The sequence below is a fragment of the Lineus longissimus genome, chromosome 3 (genome assembly GCF_910592395.1).
Source record: "Lineus longissimus chromosome 3, tnLinLong1.2, whole genome shotgun sequence".
In the NCBI taxonomy this organism is placed as follows: Eukaryota; Metazoa; Nemertea; class Pilidiophora; order Heteronemertea; family Lineidae; genus Lineus; species Lineus longissimus.
The window spans coordinates 22,853,524-22,870,298 of NC_088310.1; the positions used below are offsets into that span (position 1 = coordinate 22,853,524).

The following is a 16,775-nucleotide window of genomic DNA, read 5'->3' on the forward strand; positions in this document are numbered from 1 at the left end:
GATTAAAAAAACATCAGTTGCCATGTATTATCTTCAAAAAGATAGAAAATTTTTCTCCGTTTTGCTCTATGGATTAGGTTGAGGTACATTAGTGATTTGTTTGATCCACTGCTCAGTCACCTGATGTGTTGACTTGTAGTAGTGGGCAAGATATTTGAGATGTTCGTGGCAACTTTCGATTCCATTTCTATGTGAATGAATTTTTTTTTTCTTTAGAAATCGATTTTGTGTGGGTGGGTGAGTGAGAGAGAAATGAAAAAAAAATCAATCAAGTGGGTTTGGTGTTAGGGGAAGCTGACTGTACATAATCAATAGATACACAGGTCATTGTAGATGTATGTGTGAATTTCTGAAGAATTCAAGTCCATCAGCTTCTTCTCATTTGCTCTCAAGGGATAATCTTGCTTGTCAGAATGACCTTAGCAGTAACCTAGGTTGATGTATTGCTTGTCTGTACCCCCTTTGGTGGCTTCATGTGTGGTTCATCCTGTTGACTGTCTTGTAGAATGTGGCTTGCAATCATTGCTGTCATGTGACAAGAGTGGTCGATGTACCCCATTTCCTCATAAAGATGTCTTGAAGTATTGATGTAGCGTAAGTCAATAGTCTCCTGAGGAAACATCTTCTAACAACATTGAAATAACCACCATTTCTTAGGTTGGCTACAGCCTGCAGCCAACACACAACAAGACACACTCACGCTGAACCTGGTGGTGTTGGTCCTGTCTCCTGCTAGTGACAAGATGCCCTGGGTAATTGTGGTATGGTTGGTTAGCCCAGTGGCAACAATGGTGACAAAACCATTGGGTGTTGTCTTCGTGTTGAGCAATTGACTGGTCTATAAACAGGTCTCATGGATACAAGGTACTGACAATTTGATAATCTTGTTCGAAATGCTAGACAAGCTATTGAAACCTATGACTTGCAGAACACGGTACTGCTGCGTCTTAAATGTGTTTCTGTGAAATCTGAATTCAAATTTCTAGAAAGACCTTGTGTGCTCTGCTTCTTCCAGATCTATCCTTCAGTGGGAAATCTGTCTGAAGGGGTGTTAATTTGGCCCTTTTGAGGCCCTTTGCTGGTATCACGATGTGCTTGATTGATGACTTTTTACTTCAGACTTATGAAAGAACAATTTGACGGCAAAAATCAAAGGTGACACTTTTTGCCCGTAATCAATGTAATCAATAACCAATCAATGCGTTCAAGTCTAAACCTCATGATCAATACCATCTGATTATTGCCATCACTCTGACAATTATCAATACGTCAGAAAAAATGCATCTCATATTTACAAAAATACTTTTTTGTCACTGCGCTTTAATTGTGATCATCAAGTAAGTTGAATATAATCAGCTTGGAGTAAGAATCTTATACTTCCCTCATAATGAATGTCAGGCTAACTAGATGGAAGTAGATGTACATGATGGTGTGTATATGCATGTTGTTTTGGGTTCTTGTTGGGTTGGAATATATCATTTAGAATTCAATTGTGAGCATGTATCATCTGGAGCTATATTAGGACTGGTGCGCTTTTAATCAGACTGATTGGTCGAGTAATTGTGATTGTCTGCTTGGTTCACACCATGCCCGCACTCGTATATTGATTAGTTAACTATGTTGTGCTTGCACACCCCTTAAAAGGGTGAAATATGACTTAACAAGATGTTCTTTAGAGCTGAAGACCAGACACCAACTTGCGCTTCAAACCTGCTACCAAATGATGAATAGAGAGAGAAGTACTAGCCATAGGACACTACCCTGACCACAAAACCCTGGGGCTCTATGTCAGAACTGTCTAAGACAGCTGACTTTGCTGGAAACTTCCAAATGCAGAAGAAGATATTAAGACACTTTTTACTCCTCAACTTTGATGCTGTCTTTGAATGCTAAGAGGAAGTAACCATGTTTCCTTTAAGACTATTTCCAGGAGTTCCACCTATGTTTTTTGTATCGGTGAGATGTCTTGCCATTCCAACAGTTGTCTTACAAGTTTTCTTTGAGGAATTTTTTTAATTCTGAAATGTCCTCGTTTTCTCTTGACATGAGTTCTCTTCTTGACATGAGATAGCATTGAACACAAGTTGCAAGAAGGTCCCACGAAGACGGTTATGATTTCCTTATCACTCATGTGTGAATTCTTTCTGGTTGTTGCTTATCTTCGGTGAAATTGTAATACGTCAGTGATGGAATCCGCTTGTGATTGTAAGCGACACCCTTTAAATTCACTCAATGGGTTCGTTTATGCTTGGTATCAGAGGTGTTATTTCCGTCAGACCGAGCAAAGGATTTATCACGAGAAGATCACATAAGAAGCAAATCTTCCTTCGCAAAACCTGTCAGTACACGAGTCACCAGCTTCTAGAAAGGGTATCAAATTTTACATGCGATATCGTTTTAGGAAAGTACCTTGTAGAGTCGGTGCTTGTGAGCACGCCATGAACCCGGCGTGGCGTAAACATGCATGCAGTCTTACAGTCACTGATTCGTTGTGTAGGCCGTGAATGATTTTCGCAAATGACATTAGCGTCTCTAGTCAGGCAGAGTATCTCATCGGAGGCATTCGGATTCCCTCGGTGAATTAAGTGGGCTACCGTCGCAGTGTGTATTGGAACTGATAGACCTTATGCGATAATGAGCCCATGGCCGTGAGCGCAAGATTCCGCATGCAGTAATGTCGTTATGGCAGCAATTTCTGTTGCCTCTTCTCAATTGTTGCGCATCGGATGTGAATTGACTTTGTGTTCTCTCCAGTTACGAATGCTCCTACCATCGGAATGAGTTGGTCTAAATTTGATTGATTATGGAAATCAGTCTTTTTCTCTGTAGATTAGTACTAGGAAGAGGCAGCTGGAGATGAGCATGGGGAGAGTCAGTGTCATAATGAGGACATCTTGAGCAATATGTGTTTTCTCTTTGGTGCTCTTAGAAAAATCATGTCCCAGTATGATGCCCACAGTTTTGAAACAGTGGGGCATGGTGAGTTTGGAAAGTACATTTGATATCCAATTTCCAAATGTGGACACCTCGAGCACTTAGTTCCATTCCATTTATTGTACCATGAAGTTTCCCAGAAGCTTGGTTTAGATGTATTTGAATTACATTCCTTTTTGCACGGTTGGGACATAATAAATGCTTTGGCAGCTCATACATGCAACAGTTGGTGTTCTAAAAATATGTCCTCTGGTAATTGCTTCCTCTCTAAAGTTTTGCCACACAATGGGTATAATACTGATGGATTCTGGCAATTTCAACTCATCCATTACAACTCATTATGAATTCTAAGATTCTTACAAGCATACATAATGTCTGTACCTTTCTTAAGGCTGTGTAATTTCCTATGTTAAAAAAAATCCTCAATATCTTTGGAATATGTTTAGAAACCTTCGCGAATTTTTTCAAGATCTCTTATTCCCTCAGTGTTTGGACAATAAGCATCGTATTAACCCTGAAACTTGTTTCAATAGCTCTATAATGACCTTGAACATTGTTTCGTGCTCTCTCCTAATTCTATTCACAAGAGGGTGGATGTAATTTTCTTGGCAGTTCGATGCTCAATGGTATTTATAAATGTTCTGGAACTAATATTTCAACCAATGCATCTTTGACTATGGTGAGTGATTGATGTTACATGTAGCTACTAAACTTCATCGATATTTAATTCTAATTAGATGAAATATAATGTGCTTCAAGGAAGCACCAACTGGAAAATTCCAACACGCAATGTATCATTTTTAATCATATTCAGATATTATGCTCATTCCGAGTCATTCATCATTGGAAAATGAAATGTTAAAAAAGTGACGCCAATCCATCATTCTGATATACAGTGATTGACTTGAATGGTTAATTTTGTCATTTATTATTGTGACACATAGGAGTTGAATGTGGCTATCAATGAATGCAATATGTTTTCTGGTTGAAGAATATTGAAAATAAAACTACAAAAAATGGTTTCCAAATCCCGAAAGGTTATCATTGGAAGTCGTATCAATGAGACAGACTTTGCATCTCTCCTGTCACTGAAAGAGTTGTTGATGAAAGTTAAGGCCTGATGGTGATTGACATCATGACAAGAAAATGTTCAAGATTGGTTTAGGATTGTTTAAACCCATTTAGTTGACAGTTCATTGGAAGACTCGTTGGAAGACTCGTTTGCAAAAATCGTATGTTTTCTCATTGCAGGGCTGCTCAGAAACTAGCTTCTAAAAAGAAGAAGCGTCATCAACCACCCGAACCCGAGCCACCTCCATTTCCGACCAAGTTTTATGAAATTTTACGCCTTGCACCACCACCCGTCCCTCCTGGATTACTACGAGGGCTAAGAGCACAGCCACCTGTTGGAAAGGTAAGAATTCCCATAATGTGTCACTGTTGGTTTTGCCTGTTTTGCATGGCGAGATGTAAGTCACAAAATTAATTTCAGATATTTTGGTCATGATTTTCATTTCGGTACAACGTAACATAGTCAGAGAGGAGAGGGTGGCAGAAGCTCTTTGTCACCCTATTTCTTGTTAACTCTCATGGTTACATCTCCATTACACATGCACAGGGTCCTCTTCTATTGTGTTCCCTCGCCCTCACGTTTGACCAGCATTTACTAGAAATACAATGACCACAAGCAAGCTATAAAAGTTCGAGTACAAACGTAGAACACCCACTTAATGGATCCAACAAACTTGTGACTGTAGCATATCCGTAACTCTAGCCTTGTATATTCTAAATGTAAATATGCTATGTTCCTGTGCATTTGCTGTGCAATCACTGCACAAGTGAAATTAATCAAAGCACATCAACAGCATCAGCTTGTGAACTTCTGGGAGCTCATTAGTGACTTTGAGACAAAATTAATGTCAGCGGTTAAAGAGGCTTTCACGTCAATTTGATGAACAACCTCATCCCAGGAGGGATAATGCATCCGTGTATGCTGCTGCTTATGCTTTCTTCACATGTTGCTTTTAGAACAACAGGTGAACAACCCCTTTCCCATAAAAAAAGACATGCTGTCTAAACAGAAAGCTCAAATGATCATGGGATGATGTAGAACATATTATTGAGGCTACCTCTTGAAAATCCTTTCACTTGAGGGAGAAGTTTTGTCACATTCTATGAAATAGATTTCATATTCCGAGCAGTGATATTGAGACCGTTGGACATGTTTGGAGACCTGACCTGATCTGATCATGACAGCAGAGCCCCGAGCACGTCAGCAGCTCATCAGCCTGCCTCCCTCAGGGCAACTTCCTTAATATCTGGAGGTTGTGCTCCTTGGCTGGCGTGATAGATGGTAGAGTGGTGCTCGTAGGTTTGGCTTGATCTCTCCGGACTTGCATGTCATTGCCTTGCCATTCACTCTGACAAGTACATGTATGTATTCATAGCGGGGTATTCAACAGGTTCTCCGATGAGAGAATTCAGAAATGGTGATACTGTCCTGTCGTATCCTGGGAATCAAAGTCCTCAAAAGAATATTGACTGTGATGGAGGGTTAAATTGCCACCGGCAAAGTGATGTCCCCGTGTCTTATCACTGTTCCTGTGACACATTAGTCTTCACACAGCCATCTCAAAGTAGAGCAGGGCTTCAACTCCTTAATTGGAATTGGTTAAGTGTTTGGGTTTTTTGCAATATATACTTGCGTACAAGGAGATCAAACGCACCTCCTTCCTGCGGTCCTTCCCTCCATCGTATTCTTGATTAACTGTCGCTCTATTTGCATAATTGAATAGATTGGTGGACTATTTGAGCTCCAGGAAATATTCTACCAGTGTCTGTGTGCGCCCAGTGCGCTGGATGATGACAGATTACGAGCTGCTTTCTCGAATGATGAGGAGAAACCTGTTGATCTGAGGTGATTTTTTACATGGAGATGATAAGAGTATTCACTTAGTTGTAGATCAGAAAGAAGATTAACTGGGTATATTTTAGGAAAGGTACAGTACTTAAATATAGAATAGCATGCTTTTGGACTCTGAATAAATCCACCAGAATCTTGTCTGATACTTCGGTTGTTTTTTAGTCTGGCATGTCCAAACCAACTATCTAAAGACGAAAAAAGCAGCATATTCTGTTTTCTCTGAAATAAAGCCAGTGGCATGACAAAAGGAAAGTTGTGGGCCCCACACACCCAGTACATCTACTAGTATCTCTTTATCAAAGGTTAATACCTATCACTGCCTATCCTAACTTAATTATATGAAACAATAGCAACTGCTATATCAAGAAGTCTTACAAGTATAAATGTCAAATAACAATCACGTACAAAGACTTCAGTGGGCATAAAGTACACTACTGTAGGTGTATAAAGGAGTTTCATCTGATTTCAAAAACAATGTAAGGTTAACTTTGTTGGGATACTTTGCAGCTTTGGATGTAATGAACTGCTTTTCTAGTGAAATGATCTTGTTAATATCACCTTGTTTTAACAAGTTCATTCCGTCTTCCCACAGAAATTACCACATTCCTCACCCTGATGAGTTCTTGACTCGCTCGCCTAATCAGACAACGAAAAAGATACCAAAGTTGAAAGGCATCTCCTAATTTAACAAGTCAGAGTTCAAAGAGCAGTTGAAATGGGTTCTTCTTTTGTCAACAAATTCCTTCTAACTGATGCCTTTAGCTCGTGAATGCAACTGGTAGTTGATAGATTTTGTATCAGCTTGGACTGACGAATGCATATATGGCGCGTTAATGATGCACTGCAAGAGCAGTTCAAGTTGAGGTGTGCAATATAAGGCATGCAAGTCAGAATCAAGAAACCACTGTTTGCTTCATCAGAATTTCAACGCAATTACGCGACCGACGGATCTGTCTGCTTCAGAAGGGCCTCCTTCCTGCTCTGCATCACTGATTGGCCAATCTGAATCTGATTATCACAGGAGGCATCGCCAATGTTCACCCAATGCTAAGATTGGCGCAAGTATTATGTGACATGCATAACAAGAACTAAAACAGTGTGATTCACCCTCGAAACTCACTTGGGTCAAACTCCGGCAAAGTGCATTCACTCAGAAGAACACTTCCTGTTAATATGCATTTAGAGGAAGAAGGCTGTCTTGTTTGCCCGAACCTGATTCAGGTTTTTGTTCTTTTCCCAACACATCTCATGTTTCTTGCATGTCTTGGATGACCAGCTTCATTCCTTTATTTATTCACCTCTCTCGGGAGGTATCATGAGCAAGACTTCTCTGACGAGAATCTTGATCGAGCGATAAGCGAATCAGTTTCTTAGGCGGATTCTTTACATTCTTTGGCACCATTGTTGACATAAGCAACAGTCGTATGGCGTTCAAAGCATCTTAAACATAGCGAAATAGTCTCAGGAGAATGAAAGCTTCCATTCAAGAACCTGTGAGATCAGTGAGATCATCGATATCTTATAACAAACAGAAAATGGCAAATCATTGAAAAAATTCGATTCCAGGTGCAAGCAAAGTGTCTCCAGGTGGCACCTGGCAATTCACTCAAAGATATCAATAATATTTCTTCGAAGATATCATTTTTGAACACCATCCGTGCTACTGGTTATAAATCATATCAATCATGTAGTACATATTTAGATGCAGTTTCTGGTGGCCATCTGTACCACCGATGAATTTAGTAAATTCATTGCAAATCATCTTCAGCATTGAGTTGAGGGTCGAGGTCTTTCCACTTTGCCCTGTTGGGCTGTAGAACTATAATTCCTCACCAAATGTCATAGCAACAGCTTAGTGCTTGTTTCCTTACATTCTAAATGGTACATCATACAAACCATAGCAATAGCGACACATGTATGGCATTGTACATGCGGCTATATCTTGTGTCACAAATGTTTAAAAAGCTTTTAATACAAGGTTCTTTTTTACCAGTTCTGTCACCAATTTATATACCAAAGGCTGTGTTTAACTTTGGTGGATAAGTCTAGAAATGTACCTAACCGAATGAGTAACTTGTTTTACAAATCGTAGTAGCAAATCCAAGTATTGAAAGGCAGTCCTTGTGCATGTGATATCTCAATCAATCGCCATTTCTTAACTAAGTGACCGATCACCAACCTCAACACAAACCAGCGTTAATATCATCCTCCTCACAATTCAATAGCGTTGTCAATGTATTGTTGCCGAGATGGAGACGATATCACATTCACCTGTTGTGCTGCTATGATTGGCTAGCTAATCAACTTGTTGAAAGAACGAGAACTCTCCCCGGCTTATAAGTAACGGCAGATAGAACCGGAACCAATTACTCAAGCTGGCGTACACAAGCATGGCGCTATAATATTGTGCGATATGGTAACGTGGACAATATTTTTAACTTCGGTGATGAGTACATTTTGTCATCATGTGATTGGCTGCATGTTGTATTGATGAATTTATAAATTGTTATGATTAAGTGATTGCACTGTATCCATTATGATGTAATAACTTATAAACAGTTTGTTGATGATGTGTTTTGCTTCATATTCATCAGAGCAGCACCATAGACCGTTGTAAAGATAGAGCTTTGAGTTTAGCTCCAAAAACCTTCACCAATAACAACCCAAGTCGAGCTTTCAAGCCATGAACACTCCCTTTACTGTGTATGATAGGGATATTGATCACGATATGACAATTCGACGGCTAGCAATATTATCACAGATCAGTAAGCTGTATCAACCTGTTGCCTAAGGCCCACATAGCGAAATTGAAAACGGCACGGATCGTCGTTTGTCATATAGGGTCATGTGACTTGCATCTAAAGATACATACACTGGTGAAATAGGGTAAAAATGTGGACTAGCATATTCATCGTCAGCAGCTTAAATTAAGCTAAATTCACCCTTGGTAACAAATAGACAAACCATTACCAGGGTATAGAGTATCTGAAGTGCTTAGCTGATATTTTCAAAAGTTTAGCTCTTGCTATATCTCAGTATGTGATGCAACAGACAGAGTTGGCCTGTATTCTTTCTATAACTTTTGTGGTTTGTAGGCGTTGATGCACAGAGTGTGCCAGTCTGTCACTAGCCTAAATCTCAACCTTATTTTCCGTGATTGCTATCAACGTTTTTAATGGTGGGTACATTTCTCACGAGTATAGCTCTTATAATGCTTCCAATGTCTCATCTATAGTGGATGTCATGAAATGACATGTCTTGTCATGAAACGGCTAGATCCTGACGTGAAGCCTTTGGGCTAGACCGTGAGTGGGGCTCTGCAAAGTTCACTTCAGTTCAAAGACTCTCCTCTGACCTCATGCCCGTATCTCCTGCATGCTTCAGTGATCCTCACGGCTGTCTCATTTAGACTCAATAATCGATTATCATCCTCTATATCTGGATTCCTTCTTGAGGCCACATGGAGTCATGCTCAAAGTGAAAAGATAGATGACCAAGTGTCATACTACTTCAAGTCATTCATGAGTAAAGGGCCCAAGTGATACTGTGGACTGATCGATAGGGTCTGATAGTATTGTCCACAAGAACTTAATAAACACTGAGGTCATTATAATACAGAATAGTATTTGGTATCTGCTTGGGGATATACAAATGCTAATTGTAGATGGCTTTGCCTTCCCATGTGGTCTCATGACATGTGTCCATTTTTTGTCATTTACGATTCCGATCACAGGTTGCCACTGCAGTGACAATCTTAGTGGAAAACTACCAGTGGAGTCTTCAACAATATTTGCATTCTCTGTGTGTAAGTATAGTTTACAACCTTAAGGTTTAAAGTCAGAATTGCGAGGTTTTCAAAACTAGAGTTATAATATAATAGTCCTTACAGCACCAAATTTCCAGTACTAAACCTGGATGTTGATCTGTACCTCAAACCACAGTGTGGGCCCGTCTACCAAGAGAGCTGTCAAACTAGCAACCATCTCCAAGACAACAATGCCTTTGCCAATATCTAAGATGATAAGTGTCATAACTTCAGGCAACATCATTTCTAGCCGAGAATAAAAACATAAATGAACCTGGATTGCAGTGAAATGGAGATGATGCCTGGTATGGTATGGATCCAGAGTTTAATGTCACCTTAACAGGTATAATAATTATGTCACCAGAGGCTGACCTTGAGGTTGACACCTTTGAAATGTTGTTGTATGGACCTGATTGTTCAGTACCTTTTCCTCTTGGCTGTTGTCACTTAATAATGATTTTAAAAGACAAAATCAGAAAGAGGTCATTATGTGAGATTCTGAGGGGTATGTGCCCTTTTTCCCTTTAGAGGAACATTTCAAGGTCATGGAGAAGCCAACCACGCGGTGTCGGTCAATCAGGGTGATTGACAGAACCTCTTGTATTTATGCCGCCTAACTACTTACTAAAAGCAAGGCCATTATTTGATGACATATCAGATAGAAAGGATTGTCATGTGAGATATGGTTGTCTAAGCATCTTTCTCTTAATTGCTAGGCTTTCTCATGATTGCTCCTCGTTCACTGTCCTTTATTATGTTGTCAACAGGGCCAACATTAGCGCTTTAAGTCCCCAGAACATCTGAATTCTTCATCCCTAAAAATCAATCTAGATATGTCATATGGGCACAAAATTCGCATCTGCTGAAGCTCCCTAATAAATGTGTTTGACAAAGTTACACCAACCTATAAATAATCAGCCATTAATCCTTCTGACTGACAGACTAATCAATCATAACAAAAATATTTTTCAAATCACCACAATGGTATTCCCCGTCACACTTACATGCAAAAACTGTGCCCATGAATTTAATATGTAATTTACCAAATGTATTTTTGATTAGCTTAGGGTATTTCATGATGAATATCATCGATAAGTGGCCATCATGGTCCTACTTTATGCAAAGATTTCATTATTTTGACAGGCGAAAGTCTGACCAACGTGGTCGCACATAAAACAAACATCCAAATGCAATTTGTTGTGAATCAATTTAGAGGTAGTTGTGATATCTTAGTTGATAAAAACAGAGATGCTGCTCCATAAGTGAAGTTACAACGTCAATCATTATCAGAGTGTGATAGGTCTTGATTTGGAAATTGATGAGAAAGATTTGACCTTATGATGATGTGTTTATAATGGTACTCCAGCTTACCTCCAAGCAGGATGGCAGCTATCCATTTTGGTCATATGGGGGGGGGGCAAAATACCTCTTTTATCCCAACGTAGTCTGAAAATTGGCCTAAATCTTCTGAAATGGCATGTTTTGGCAGCCCTTGGAGGGGTAGTGCCCCTCCTCTAGCCATCGCTGTGCCAAGGCTTCGACATCTCACCCCTCAGAAGCTTGAAGAACTTATGAGGTAGTAGAAGACACTGGAGCAGGATGATAGTACTCCTGTGGTTATACATTTGCTACTCCAAAAACAAAACTGATCGCTTCCTGGTCAGATGAGTGCATTCTAAAGAAACACACGTTTCAGTTACAATGATTTCAACCAATTCTACCTTCGCTCAACTTTGTATTACCTTGAACAACATGTTTTCGTGGTTCTACACATTTTTGGTTGTAGATGCTTTTCACTGAATGTATTGCAGTTTCAGCGCTCTTACTTACTTACTAACTTACTTACTTACATCCTCATCAACTTGTTAATAAGTGGCCAAGCTGTGGCAACCCTGCTGTGCTCAGCAGTTTGGGTAACCAGCTTCCTTTCTCTCCAGCTCTGATGGTCAATGATATGGCCATTCTCTTGTGTTTTGAACTGCTTGATTACGAGAGTGTGCAGTTCTCTAAATCTCCCACCCCTTCTACTCGGCCTCCAGTTTATTGGTAATACTTGAGGTACAGGTCTCTCAATGCACTGAACGGCAATGCGAGCACACTGATTTGTGCAGAAAAATGTCCACACATGTTGACACCTATCATTTCCTGCACCTTTGCCATTACTTCACAGATACAAGGAAGTAAAGTATTCAAGTACTGTTTACAAAGCAGCTTCTGTTGGTGGAGCCCATTTCTTACCATTTATAAACCTGAGCATCGCTTGGCCATATGGTACTACCTCACCATCCCCCATTTAACACCCGGTTGCCCGTATGGATTTTCTATGGTTAAATGGCCGATGTGATCGCTCCTTGGATACAGATCCAGCCCTGCACAACTTCATCATGATTCAAAATCGATTGAAAGGATTTTTCTTGTGATGGAGACAATTGATATACAATCCAATCAATCTGATCTATCAGTCGAGAAATGCTACCTGTTTCCTTCAGCTAGCATTGCATCTGGTGTCTCTAGCTTTCAAGTTTGCCAAATTAAAGTGTGCACTCTTTATATTTCTTGTGCATCGATGCACAGCAATCCACACTTGACATGGACTGGATGGTTGCTGCTTCTATCGCTCTTGAAGCAAAAGGTGATAAAGGATTATTGGTTTTCCTTTGGTGGTTTGTGGAACATGACAACATCATTGAATTTGGCAAATTATTGTTCTTATATCAATACGTAAACAACAAAAAACTTGAGGAATTCTCTGATTTCTTTTGCTTTCCTTTAGTGGACCAAATTGATAACCTTGCATTTAGATTACCAAATGCCATAAATTTGTATCTCAGATAATGATAATTAGTCTAACTTTTACTTAGTAATGAGTTTGTAGTATTTGTGGTGGATAGTTGGCACCACATTTTAATTGGGAACAAGGATAAAAACCCGCAGGTCAAGTTATGAGACAAATTTAATGTTGCAGACCAGGTTCTGTGGTGCCGTGGCAAAGAAATGTTACATTGTATCATTCATACTATAAATTGTTGTGTGTAGTGTGTTAATTTGGCTTAACAACCTCTCATTAGTAGATTGTAACAAGTTGAGAGCTTTCCGAGTATTTTTTCTGACTTCTAATGATGTGTTTGTGGCTCGTCTTCAGGTAAATTGCCTTGATTTACCACGTTCTCGACAAGACAGTTACACCTTTACGCATGATTCTTGATGAAAAAACCTTCAACATGTCTAACTGTTATTGGTTCATGACATTCTGTTCAGAATACTTGAAATACTCACCACTTTGCCTGACATTAAAAAAAACGGATTACGTGGTTATAATTTGTGGTGATACAGCTTCCCTCCTAAAGTGGATGGAGTGAGTCTTTGGTCAAAGAGATGAAATACAGTATGCAGAAGTGGACACTTGAACTGGAGTTGACGAAAATGTTATACAAAAGGAATTGCAGTTACCCACCAAGTACATGGATATGAAAACAATGGAAGGAAGAAAAACAACACCTTTTCAGACAGCCTCTTAGCTGTCCTTGAGTAATCACACCACATTGTTATGACAGTGGTTTGACTTTTGTTACCAAAATATTTTGCTCAAAGGAAGACTCGCTTCGGTGTTGAAATCTTGATAGGCAGAATAAATGGTGTCAATTTTTAGTTCCTCAAGATCCTTTTGCGGAAAAGTGCTTCCTTCTTAGGCTGATGATGTTTGGAGCCAAATTCTGTTGTTAAGGTCAATGGCTGTTCAGCGGAAGACAAATTTCTGATAGAACTAACCCATTCCTTTCGTAGTATGTATGAAAATAAAGAGCATTGGCTTGGTCCTTTCTGTCATACTCTGAAACGACTCTAGTTTCGGCACTGTAAGGGGGGAATTTTTTTTAGTATTTGTTGCCTGCAACGCCCTCAACTTTCATTCGAAAATCAGAATGTGTATTACTTTTCAGTTAGGCGTAGCAAAAGAAAAAAGCTAACTCGATCATTCCATTGCTTATTGTTATCGACATGTGAAGCAATGGATTGATCCAAACTAATTTCCTATATCAAAAGTCATATCAAGGATTCTCATATAGTTTGACTTAGTTTTAGTAGTGTTTGAATGAAGAGCATGGGGTTATGATGAGAAGTTGAATTAACTCATTGTGGCTATAGATGCTTTTCACTTAGAGTCCAAAGACTCCATCCATATCCTCTGAGCATTGCTTTCCTTCAAAAAGGCCTCCTTCCAAGGTGCCGCAACTCTGTTGTTATGGGGTGGGGAATAGATACCAAAACTTTAAAACAACCTTTGCAGGAATTGCCAAAACAGAGGCCACCAAACTGTGATGCAAGTTTCCTGAAAATGCAACCAAATCGGTCCATAAGCGGTTAAGTTACATTACATATTCGAAGACATTTCATATATATCACAAGTTGATGTAGATTTGATATGATGCAGCTGACAGCCAATTTGGTCGAAGTCAGGCAATCTTGTCAGATGATGCCTGCGATCCTCCTTGCGATCATTAGTAATGGGTAATTGGGCTGTTAGTTTAGCATTGATGTTTGTGCCCACGCCATTTTTTCTTGAGGATTTGGTCTTGTGAGCATTCTTGCATGAAATTTTGTTTGGGTCCCTATTTGGTTTAGTTGCCAAGTGATTCGTCTTTGGCAAGGGGGCCTGGAGCCGTCAGTCATGAGCAACTCATGTTTCTCACTTGGATGTTGTCTTTGGGTTGTTCTGACATCGGCACCAGTTATTCAAAGGGTCTGCCTTTTAGAATCCTTCAGGCAAGCACTTCTTTCCCTGGAAATACCAACATCACTTGCACTGCACTGCAATATCATATGCAAAAATACCTCTGTGTTTGTTTAGCTTTATTCCCTTGAGCAAAACTCCTAATTGAAACTAAATATTGTAGGCATCTAATCAAAACTTTCTTTATCATAGTGCAATATTCATCCCGAGATGGCAATGAAAACTAACTCTTATTTGCTTGTGCATGTATAAAATGCAGAAACTAGTTCGATGTAACAATTAGGAAGAAAAATGTACAAACAGTTATTAACAAGATAAGGATGGGTTGTTTAATTCTGAACTGGTGTCTCCAAGTCTGCAATTAGCAATGATCAAGATGCAACGATGGCCCCAGGCCACGCTTGTAATCTTTGCTGTTCGCTAAATTGCAGATACCACAAAAGCAGCGTGCCATAAAGATTGCCAAATAGAATTATAAGGTCAGACTGATGAGCTTTGAATGCTGTTATTGCGCATCGACACAGCGTCTTGGTGCCAGGGTCGAGAATCAATTGCTGATCTTGCTAATCTAGGAATGGCCATCGTCTGGCCTGGCATCCGTCCACAATAGCACTGATAATCCATGCGTGTTGTAAATACTACAAATGAAGCTTGTTTGTGTCAAATTGATGCTATTGTAATGGACAAGGCAGCGTTACTTCACTGACCAGAGCATTGCCTGACATCGTGAATGTCAAAGTCTTGACAATAGAGTTGACTAACGAAGTTGACCTATAAATTTGCTCTAGTTAGTTGGGTGAGCTCAAAATCCTGTTGTGACTCCACATTACCTCCGAAGGGGAATGTCATTGGCATCCTGTACACACTTCGGTTACCATCCCACCCACCCCGCCGGGTGAAACAAAACCAAATTCAAAACCCATTCAGCACAAGTGACCTTGAATTACTGGATGACGCCAAATGAGTGACCTTCACCTGGATAGTGTATGGTGTTCCCCCACCTTTTAGACAAAAAAGACAAATGTCTATCTTGATAGTTATGCATTAATTTGGACCAAGTTAGAATTCGACTTCCCCCTCATCTATAAAATGTGGGCTGCTCCCGGCGCAACAAGTGCTGCACACCCATGACCTTGACTGTCCACTGCATGCTGAGTAATGAAGCTCCCTTGTTATCATGACATTCCTGACAAATGATATTGTGATCATGATGCTCGACTTGACTCCCTAGGGAGCTTGACAGCTTTGGTTTGACCATTATGGATTATTACGATCGTGGCAATATTTCGGTTATTTGTTTGAGTGTTCTTCTCTGAGCGGGAATCTGTCGAATGTTGCAATGTAGGAATGCCGATGACAAAGTATGATTGAAAAAGATTTGGAGCTTTTTATTTCAATCTGGAGCTGGCTGACATGGTTGGCGATATTATATTTGTGTGATGAGGATAGTTGTAGATGTGTTGCTGAATATAGTCAGAGTAAACAAAATGTTTGAGGCTGCAGATGACGTTTTTGAGATCTTAAGCTTCCTTCGAGTAAAAAGGATTGGTTCATCCATATCAAATATCAGATGATATTTGTTAGAAGAGAATCGTACTTCTTTTTTCTTCAAGGCACAACAGATATCCTTTTGATGGTGTTCCTGTGTTACAAAATCATAACATGCCAAATGCTATTCTCCAATATATCCAGAAGTAGTTTTTACCTGTCCTTGGAGTTATTCTCGACGTGGTTACCAAGCACACCAATCTTCACTGCTCAACAGGTTGCTCCAGGAAGGATCCCCAACTCCTTTTTCCTTCGTGAAAGCATTGATAGGTGAACGAAGGTAATGTGGGTAATGCCAAGATTTTACCAATACCGGTGAGCTGATTAAGTTCTCTGTTAGCTATCATTTTGTGCATGATTTGGAAGTGCAGGGAAGTGACATGAAAGACATATACTTTGAGGACTATTTTGCCCTTTGGAAGTGAGTGGGAATCATCGAGGTGCCTTTTGTTTGGTGTGCTAGGCTGGGGGTTATTACTTTAACCTTAAATGAGACGATGGTAGTCTTTCGGGGAGTTCAGAAGAGCAGTTTTGGAAAGATTTGGGGGCTAATGTCATTCATCCTCTTCATGGTTTTATCTCGTTTAGAATTGATAGCATATCAAAACGTTTGGTGGTCAAGATGGATTCAATTATGGACGATTTAAAAAACTCATGTAAACGATAGTATACCCTCTTTTTCTCCTGTGTGAGGTTTTGGTGTGTATTTCTTCCATTCCTAGTGATCTGAATAATCATTTGATGTTTTTCACAACAAACTTGCGATTGTCTGACAATGACACAAACAGCTCGATGACATGCATCAAGGCTCAAGCAAACCAGATCAATGACATTTC

General features: G+C 39.8%; 1 protein-coding gene across 1 annotated transcript in view; it reads left to right on the top strand.

The window, feature by feature from the left end:
* Positions 1-16,775, top strand: part of LOC135484857 (kinesin-like protein KIF26A) — a 299,588-nt gene that overhangs the window by 243,312 nt on the left and 39,501 nt on the right. Inside the window, exon 10 of the mRNA XM_064766551.1 lies at positions 4,186-4,348. Within this exon, the coding sequence (XP_064622621.1) occupies positions 4,186-4,348 (163 nt within the window). The remainder of the gene's footprint in view (positions 1-4,185; positions 4,349-16,775) is intronic.